This window comes from Apaloderma vittatum, unplaced genomic scaffold (assembly GCF_000703405.1).
Source record: "Apaloderma vittatum isolate BGI_N311 unplaced genomic scaffold, ASM70340v1 scaffold38085, whole genome shotgun sequence".
Classification (NCBI taxonomy): domain Eukaryota; kingdom Metazoa; phylum Chordata; class Aves; order Trogoniformes; family Trogonidae; genus Apaloderma; species Apaloderma vittatum.
In genome coordinates, this window is record NW_009719589.1 from 21735 (window position 1) to 32019 (window position 10285).

The 10285-nt window shown below is 39.8% G+C and overlaps 1 protein-coding gene across 1 annotated transcript; it reads right to left on the bottom strand.

The window, feature by feature from the left end:
• Window positions 1–497: 497 nt before the first annotated feature.
• ACVR2A (activin A receptor, type IIA) lies at window positions 498–9713 on the bottom strand (the record flags this gene model as incomplete). The annotated part of the gene is made up of 7 exons (XM_009870683.1): window positions 498–1084; window positions 2033–2163; window positions 3849–3987; window positions 5247–5361; window positions 6361–6506; window positions 8174–8317; window positions 9570–9713. Coding segments are annotated over 7 exons (1014 nt in total), but the record flags the coding sequence as incomplete, so codon positions are not given.
• Window positions 9714–10285: the final 572 nt, after the last annotated feature.

Below are 10285 nucleotides of genomic sequence, written 5' to 3' on the forward strand. Positions count from 1 at the left end.
AATGGAGGTAAGAGTAAAAGCTTTAAACTAAAAGAGGAAGGAAAATTTTGTTTCAATAAACAGCACTTTTTTTTTTTTTTATACACAACAAGCTAGTACAAGGAAAGGCTAAAAACACTGCTTTAGGAATGGCCATTACTGTTGGCATGAAGCGTAGCTTACCCTTTTTTTTAAATAACACAGTGGATTTGAAATACATCATTTACAAAACACGGATTGATTTATTATTCAAATTTCGTTAGTGTTGTCAATCTCATAATTTAGCAGAGGTGGAACTGAGGTATACCTGGTTGAGGGAGGTTAAGTAATACTTGGAAGCCTCTTCGCTATATCCCACTCGATTACTTTTCGTTTATGTACACGGAACAGCAGCACACTAAACATTCACAAGCTGTGTCATATTGGCATTACAATAGTCATTTTTATAAACAACAGCAAATGCAATAAAAACAAGTTACCCTTTTTTTTCTTTTTTCTTTTTTTTTAAATCGGAAATGAAATGTTTGATTTAAAAAAAATAACAGTAGTTCATTTAAAGGAATTAGTCTCTTTCGACAAGTATTAAGAAATCTGATGTCAGTTTTTAAAACGCTCGATTAGCCGGCACACGTCCGTAATTCTTCATTTAAAGTTCCTTAACGGCGCGTTTAGCGTTTTCTCAGTCACGCGCGTCCTTCAGGCGTAAGCAGGGAATGCAAAAAGTCTCACGGATCCACGTTCGGGAGGAGGAAGGAGGGAAAATAAAAAGGAAAAAACACCTCTTGGCGCTGTTCCGGAGAGACTTACCGTGCTTTCTTCACGCAGAAACAGGAACGGCGCGAGCAGTCCCGTTCGCTTTAGCAGCTCCAGTGCAGAGTCCTGGCGGTCAGGTCCATGACCAGTGCAACTATCATAGACTGGATTCTTTGGGAGGAAAGTCAACGTTTGTCACCATTGTGACCACAGTCACGATGTCCTCTGTGGTTATAATGTTAGTTAGTTTTTGCATCTGAATAATGCGCTCTTCTACGCAACCTGCTGACAGCCTGGCTTCCGCGTCGTGATCCCAGCACTCCTCTATCGTTTCGCAGAGCATCGCCATCCCCTGCGAGCACACAGAGCCAGGGGAAAAAAGATAAGTAACAGTGTGTGGGGCTAGCAGCGAGCTGTCTGAGGGTGGGGTTACAGCAAATTGCACTTTAAGTGACGCCTGCCAAATGTTGGCCCTGCTGCCAAACCGGCCACAAGGCTGGGTCTGTTCTGGAACCCAGCGTGTCATATCTTGCTTCTTTGGGACTGTTTAAACGACACACACAGCAGCGAGCAAATCCTTCCTGCCGTAACACACTGGTAAGGTCATCACGTATCTGAAAAGACTTCACACGGAACGTTCTTCCGTGATCAAATGGAGCTTCCATGGAAAAAAATAAAAGAAGAAATCCAACAGCACAAAAGGGGGTTTATACTGGGCAGCAGGTAACTTTCCTCCAAAGTAACCCAGAGCTAATGCAGCAAGATGCTAATTAGGAAGAGCAGATGGCAACACTCATTTTTCTTGCAGACAGCGTCAGCTTTTGTTTCTAACAACTCTTTTTCCGAAATCAAACCAGCCCAAGCAGGCACTGGGAAGGAGCGGAGGCATCACCCCAGGCCTGTAGCCGCAGACCCGATCAGGAAGGCGTGCGGTTCCTCCCTCACCCGTCCCAGGGATTTCTCATGCAGCGCTGCCTGTCCTGTGTTACTACGTTCACTTCGTACTGTTCCCGCAGTAAACCAAGGCTACTACTTCTTAAATATAACTTGAACATCTGCATTCAAAGTAACTCAAGAATCTCACCCCAAAGTGGAAAAAAAAATATCGCTCGCTTTCAAACCACTCAAGATGAGAGAGAATATTTTAAGAACACGCTGGCTTGCACTCCATTTAGTTCTTACTACAATCACTAAATACTTCCTAAAAGACAGTTATTAAGAATGCAACACAAGATTAACAAAAATTTTGAATTTCAAGTCGTGACAGAACTTTGAAGGATGTGGCTGCGTAACTACTTACAGAATGTTTTTGCCAGCACTCTCTTAAAACAGGTCTCTTCTTTTTGTGGACTACAACCTCCTGCATATCTTCGAGGGAGGGATGCTGCCCAATTTCTTCTTCAAATGGCAACATGTACTCATCTACTGGGCCTATAGACAAAAAAAAGAAAGTTAAACCTCCAGTTTTGCCTTTTTTTTAAAAAAAGGGGAAATAAATAGGACCGGTATGTTTGCAAGGTAGTCCATAATCAGGATCCTAATGAGCTACACAGAGCTGTGACTGGGGAAGGAAGGCGGCTTCTCTTCACTGATGTCTCTGCTTTACTTGCTGGAATTACAACCACACACGCCAGAGGACACGTTTCTACAACGACTCAGGTCCGTGTGTTTCTACAGCACACTGAGGCATGAAAAAATCAACAAGGAACGCAGGACGACCTCAGAGATTCACGCAAGACTGTGTTGATCCTGTTCGTAAACAGCTTAACATTTTTAAAAGGGTAAAACCTCCCCAGTGGCTTCTTCTCTGTGAGGAACGTCTGAAGCAGAAAAGCACTTGCTTGGAGCAGAAAAGCGTGATGTGGCCACGGGCTCCGGTACACCTCGGCTTTTTGTGCAGGTATCTGTCAACTGCATCAGGCCCCCAACGGGGGAGTTTTATGACAAAAACCATCACTAGCCCAAGTGAAACCAATGCATTTCCTCAGGTGAATTTAGCTGCTTGAAAACCAGGCCAAAACCACAACTTTCTGCCAAAAAATTTTGAGCCTTGTCTTTTGTCTTGTACTTGACTAATCCTGGCTTATTCTGGGCACTCCCAAAGAGATGTCTCTACAAAATCTAAGAAAATAACATTTGTACTTGAAACAAGGCATCTTCTATCTTTTATTGAGAGATTAAAAATTGGCTCTGGCTGTTTGCTTTATGAGGAAAACAACTGTGATACTAAGAAAGTATCAGCTGCAAATTTCTCCAATGTTACTCTAATCTCAATCTCCAAGCTATTAACAATTATTTACAAGTTCCATCATCTCTGTGAACTGCACCAACAATACATCAGTAACAACAGAGAGGGCTGGGAGGCACTGAACTTCATGGCACAGTCTCACTCTGGCACCTGTGGTTAAACTACAGAGACTTTTCTACGTCCCATCGCAGACACCCGACTCCGACACACCAAAGAGTGGGTCACCAAGATGCAGGACAGATCGAGGTGGCACCTGCCCGCGCTTACAGGCGGCTACAAGATTATTAACTGCATCAATGCCCTTTGTAATAAAATACATGTCGAGCAATGAAAATTCTTCCTGTCTTTTAGCCTTGTATTCTCTTGCTATAGTGGGAACAGCTCTCTGACACTGCTACACACCTGCCACAGGCAGCACTGAAGGCAGGTGGGTGTCTGGGCGCTGAGGCGTAGAGCTAGAGACAGGAACTTCTCAGCCGGTGCCAGCGGGATATCTTTGTTACCAAGGTTAATCTAATCTGAGCTTTTGTTTATGGAAAGAAACAACCCTTCGAGATCAGTTGGCTGGCACCGAGTCTGGTGGACTGAACTCAGAACAAACCAAACACGCTGGGGTAGGAGACCCGTAGTAATTCTCTCCTGTGGTGTGACCAGGAGACTAAAGGCAACAGGTACCCACATGTCAGAAAAATGTTACCAAATCCTGAAAAGATTAAATTATAAAGTCACTCCATAATGCTGGTGTTTTGTTTTCCCACAAGACTACCCCTCTCATTAAATGTGATTACCTACCTATAACCCACCTTGCTTTAAACACGCCTCTGACAAGCTACATGAGGTATTTCCGGAGAGCAGACCCATTGCTTACCGTCTGAGGCAGTGCAGCGCGATGCCAGTTCCCAGAGGACTAATCCCATGGCGTACATATCTATTCTCAGAAAAGCATCCCTTTGGAAGTTTATAGCACCTTCTAGTACCTCGGGAGCCATATACCTTCGCGTTCCAACCTTGAAAAAAGTCGAAAAAACACACCAGAAAGCATAAACATTTGTACAGTAAAAATCTACATAAGCACAACTATCACTCCAGCTGGCACCAACTGTAACAATACAGTAGACTAGAACTACTTTTTGTCATAGATTAAAAATAGCCATGGTTATCCTTGCTTAGGACTAAGTCCTGCAAGTTTCTTACATCCTTGCATCCAACAGCAGGTAAGGCCAAGCATATTTTAAAATAACACATTTGCATAACAATTCAACAGATTCCTCACTGCCAGTTCTTATTTTATCCACTTGATCTTGGGGAAGATGTTGCTGCTCACTGCAGGGCAGTTGGACCAGATGACCTTTAAAGGTCCCTTCCAACCCAAATCATTCTATGATTCTTCTCCAGAATACAGAAGGCCACATTTTTCAAGTCATTCTCATTTTTTTCATTTTGCTGTGACAGGAACAGGAATAAAAATACCAAAGGGAAAGTAGCTACCAAAGCGCTGTTTATAGCAAGAGAGTTGTACGAATCACTTGCACAAAACCAGCTGTATTAAATGAAAACTTTGTGATATCCACTCTTTCACACCACAGTCAATAACAAAATTACATCATCTGAATAAATCAGAACCTATATGATGCCTGAAAAAGATCTACTCTACAATTTACACCTTTGCAGTAATAACAGTGTTTCTCTTGAGCAGTGTTACTGAGGTTTTATAATCTTATTGTAAGGATTTTATTTTTGCGACTTGACCATAAACTGTGAAGTTCTGCCTGAAATGAAATATATTTAGATTTCCAGAAACCGCAATGCTCCAAAGCTCAAGGTTGTTATTTTAGAAGCACATGGCACCAGAACAGTTCCCTCTTGTACGACAAGTGTCGGACAACGCTGGTGTCGTTGCAGGCAAGTGACTGTTGCTGGGTCAGAAAGCCAGTATCATTCCTCAATTCCTGAACAGTATCTCAGAACAATAAAAAAAAATCCAGAGAGACAACTCTTTCCTGCCCAAATCCTCTAGTAAGAACGACATCAGGGCAGGGAGAGAGGCCACGGAGTAAGATGGGGGTGGTGGAGGCTGTGATCTGTAATTATCTAAATTATTTAATTTTCAGCCTGTGAGAAAAGCACAAATTACCATTTTCCTTAAAGGTCACTGCAAGCAGAGTTGATGACAGAGTACCCCCTGCATGCAGAACACCTGAACGACTGTTTTCCATTCACATGCAGTTAACAGTTTTATCGTTTATGTAAATAAATTGGTATTTACCTGTCCGTGTGTATCCCCGGCAGACTTTCCAGCCTCAAACTTTAAAGCTAGACCAAAATCAGCTATACAAGCTGTAAGATTATTTTTCAGCAGCACGTTCTTGCTTTTGATGTCCCTTTCAAGTTAAGGTAGAAAATAAATTAGAGATCTAGAACATGAAATACCATATAAAGCTCTCTGGAAAAAAAGTAATACAATAAACCAGAATGCATTATAATGTGAAAGACAATGAAAATCATAAAGAAGCAGCCCATTTAAACAACATAAAAGAAGAAGAAAACCTAAGAGTGTGCTTGCACACCTTGATTCTTGTGGGAATACGTAAAACTGCAACTAGAACTATGATTTTATGCTTAGTTTCAAAATAAATGAATTTATAAGCATATATGATACAGGAACAGAACAACAATGCAATTATTGCCTACTTTAAAAACAACTGTATTTGGTTTGTTTAAATAACAGGAAGCAAAACACCTTGAAAAAACAACTCTTGGTGGTTTTTCACAGGGACATACACAATTTCCTGCAGAAACAAAAGATCCTGGACTCAATCCAGGGATTCCCATCTGTCCCACTCATACCTTTACCATCAGTCAAACAGTTTTGCTGATGAAATTCCACATTCTCCAGAATCTATATTTCTCTTATTCTATACGCCTATCTTTTATTTTGGCTACCACTATAATTTCAGCTCTCTACTTTTATTAACAGCTTTCTATACCTACCTCATTAAAAAAACCAAACAAGAGCAATTACACTCAACAACAGGCAGAACACCACTTACAGTAAATGCCTGTCTGAAGGCGTTTGGAATTACTTAAGTGTTATGTATGTGTTTGTTTCAAAGAGCTATAAATGCCACTTATTCCATATACTGCAGAGGGTACTTAAATAATTAATTGCGTAAAAAAAGAATTTATGACATGCGCCGCAATCACCACACCAAGCTCTCTAAAATCATCAGCTAGGTTTTTGCTCAGGCTGAGATTTTTCTTATGAGGCTCTCAGTAATTCTGGAACTAGCAATTATTTAAATATTTCCCACGTGTTGTATCCTTTAGCTCCAAGTGAAATCCCAACGATCACCCACAAAAACCTCATATGTATACGATACCTATGTGAGATGGCAGGTTTGTGTCCATCTTTCAGGCCCGGTATATCCTCGTGAAGATAAGCCAGGCCTCTGGCCATAGTCTGAGCGATGTGACAGAGCTCGTTCCAAGAGACCACGTTAGCCTTGAGAAAGTCCGTTAAGGAGCCCTGCAGATCAAACCAGGGAAGCAATTACAAGATCAATTCCATCCTCGTCTGCTAATCAAGAAAACTTCTAGATGGCCTCTGTCAGTAAAGAACACGATATGCCTGTCTGCCTTTATGTCTTCTGATAGACCATGTAACTACAAGCGGATGTTCACAAACAACTGGGGCAAAAAAGGACAAAAAACTTCATCTCTCATCCCCAAATAGAATCAAGATGTGTCTCCCCATCACCTCAATGAGCAAACGGGGTAAAGCTTGGTGGCACGCTCAAAAATGGCCGTGCTTAATGGTTGGTGTCAGAAAGGGTTGCTACACATGAGATATTTAAACTCTTTCCAAAGACAATCCCGCTGGTACAAGCATGATTTGACATCTTCCAGGCACAGGAAATTACAAGTTTGATTTGCCTTCACGAATCTCACTGAACTGCATATGATGATTCTTTGGGACCTTGAATTCAGTCTCTCTCTCCTTATGGACCAACAACAATAACCTCCAGTTTCACAACACAGTTTCAGAGTGAAACACACGCTCTGAATAAATATAGATAACATAAAGTAAAAATTATTCAACATAAAGCTCTTCCAACTTGCTTCTACAGCCTGCTCTGCACAGACACTTTCAGGGATTTACATATTATGCAGTTTGTGAGATGTCACGGTGTCACACATTGCCGTGTAAAAAGCCAACACAAAAGGGATGAACAACGTGCTGTCAAAGTGTAGAGGCTACACTTCAAAAATAATTAAAAAATAAACTATTTTATTTTAATCAGTTAGAGTCATCTCAGATGCCACCTTTCCAACAGCAACAAGATTTTTAAAACTCTTAGATAAAAAAAATAATAAAAAACTGGCAATAACCTTTCAGAAAGGGGAATTAGTCTGATATTACCTACTTGATTGTGAAGATCTCACAAAAATTTTAAATGGATAGTTTTAGTCTTCCAAATTATTAAAGCAGTGGCATAAGTGGAACAAAAATGCCAGAATGCAGAATGTAACATTCCACACTGGAAATAGATTCTATGACCCAGCCTTAATACCCTGGCACACCCATACTATACAGACTTTTATTTTCTCAAATCTGCTACAGGTAACATCTTCCTAATGTGCCAGTGCTGCTCAATTTGCCTGTGCCAGTGCTGCTCAATTCAAGTTTGGGTTGCCTTTTTATTTCCTCTCTTTGAGCTTATATCTTCATGACAGTTACAAAGATTTTTTTTTAAAAAAGAAGTATCTAAGTTAATCACATAAATATATGTTTCTTCTTGTGGCTAGCACAGTAGAATTGATACATATTACTTAATTCTTGCAGACTCAAATTGGTCAAAAATAAACCACCACAACCTCTGCAAGATAAAATCTATTTATTTCAGGCAGGTTTAGATGCAGGATATTTAAAAATACACCTTGTAAAAAGCAAAAAAATTGCAATTAATTTTTGTTTGTTTTTTGAAACAACTCCTGTAAGTAAAAGACTGATGACAAGTTTGTTAGCTGGCTGAAAATAAATAAATTCATATCAAATGAAGAGACAAGCTAAGAGTAAGCAAAATCTATTTCATTTTTTTTAAGCTGTCTCAGGATCTACAACAAATTTTTAAGGGTGTTCTTCCTCTGCTATAATCAGAAAAAAAAATAAACTACAGTGAGAACTACCCATACCTTTTCATGAAAGGCTGTAATTAACCAGAGATCAACATCAATGCTAGTGCCTCGCTTCTCTGCCCCAATGAACTGCAAAATATTGTCGTGTTTCATTCCAGGCAAACTGTAAATTTCATATTCGTTCTGCCACGACTGTTTGTCCTGTAAATAACAAAAACCAAAACACAAACCAAGTTACTACCGTAAGGATGTAAATGGAAGGTACTTTCCCAGACAGAAGTTTCCTCCTACAATTTACTGTGACTTGTAAATCATTTGTCAAAATGACTAAAACTCTTTTTTTGGCAAGCCAGGATTCACTACCTAAAGGAAAGCAAGCATAGCGTGTGCTGTTAAAATCATGATGCTGATTACTTAAAAACTACAAGTGTTTAGACTACTAATGGCATTTGTGCTACAAACTACTGACCTAATACATACACAAATAAGACACTGCCTTTCTTCACGTATAGTGAAAAAGCAACTGAAAAACTTGAATTTGTGAAAACTCCCTCAGCTATCACAGATACAAAACACGACAACACACCAACCTGTCGGTTAGGATTCATGTCTATGCAATTCAAAGCATTACAATTGCTTTTGTCTTAAGAGCATGGTGCAATTTCTGTATTTTATAAATCTACAAGAACCCCACAAAGAATTAGAAAGTGGTTTTGCTCCGTTAAAAATAACAAAGTCTCAGATTTTAGTTATGTTGTGCAGATGGCTGAAACCAGCACAAGTACATTCCATTTCTCCTCGAATAGTAAGAACCTGCTGATATATTTATCCAGCAAGTCAACACTCAATTAATTGTCAGAAAACACAAGCACCTTTCTTACCTCAAGTACCAGTGCGTGTTTCCAGTTAGTGTAAAATCTATTGTAATAGCTTTGTGTATGATCCCCTTGTATTCTTTTAACTAGGCCAGATTATGTGCACAATCTATCCTAAAACATGACTTTCAGAGGGTACTTGCTGGGAAGTACATATTATTTCACTTAATTGAGGCACATTTAATTGGAACAATTACATTATAGGCTTGCATTTCAGGACATTCCTTCCAAGTACAATTCAGTTCAAAAAATGTTAACAAATTCTTCTCAACTGATCAAGAGATGTGTGAGAGTCATTAAAACTATTCATGTCCAATACATACTTTTATTACTAGAAATATAAAGAAATTTGGCAGTTTGTTTCAAGAATATGCTTGCTGTATTAAAATACTTTTTAAAAGTCAATAAAACTCCAAGTGTTTTTTTTTCCCCAGCTCAAGACATTTCTATCTAGATTTATAGCATATACTGAAAATTCTCTAAAATAAAAGCCTCTTACTGTGACTAAAAAAGCTGGTTTAACATTACAATATATTACGTTATGATAGCAACACCGGATGCTGTGAGCTTCTGCTTACCTGGATAGGGAATATTTTGACTGCAACATACTCATTCAGTAGCTGAGCTTTCCATACGCAACCAAATCTTCCCCTGGCTTTGATCTCTAGTAACTGCAACGGCTTCAAACCCATCAATGGTGAAGGTGGTGGTGGTCCAGGATCCTGCAATCAGGTTAAACCCATTAATTACTTTTGCTATTATACGTGCTGTCTATGATGACAGCACTAGAAATCAAAGGTTTGTAAACTGGAAGAGACTCACATGGTGTACCCAACCCCCACGACTTGCAACAAATTCCCCCAAACAAACCAGAAATAAAACAACCACCCTTCTCCACAGGAAAGAAAAAATGAGATTGTAAAACATGCTCAGAATGTGCAAGCAACAGCATAACAACACTTACAGTATAAACTTGTCTAACTAGGCATAATAGCACAGCAGAAATCAAGGAATAAAGACAATCAAGCTTTATCTGTCACTTTAAGAGTGACTTTTGATATATTTGAGGCGGTTTTTGGTTTTTTTTTTTGTTCGATGTACATGTGACGTGTTTAATGGCCTGAAGAAAACACTGAACCACATGCACAGTGCAGGCGTTTGGAAACCAAACATCATCATCATCATCACCATCTTTGCAGTCAGCCCCCCGAGCCCCTCGACTGGTGGTATGAGGAACCACAGCACCGCAGTGTCAACCTACCAAGATCCACTTCTATTGCTCCCAACTTCTGCT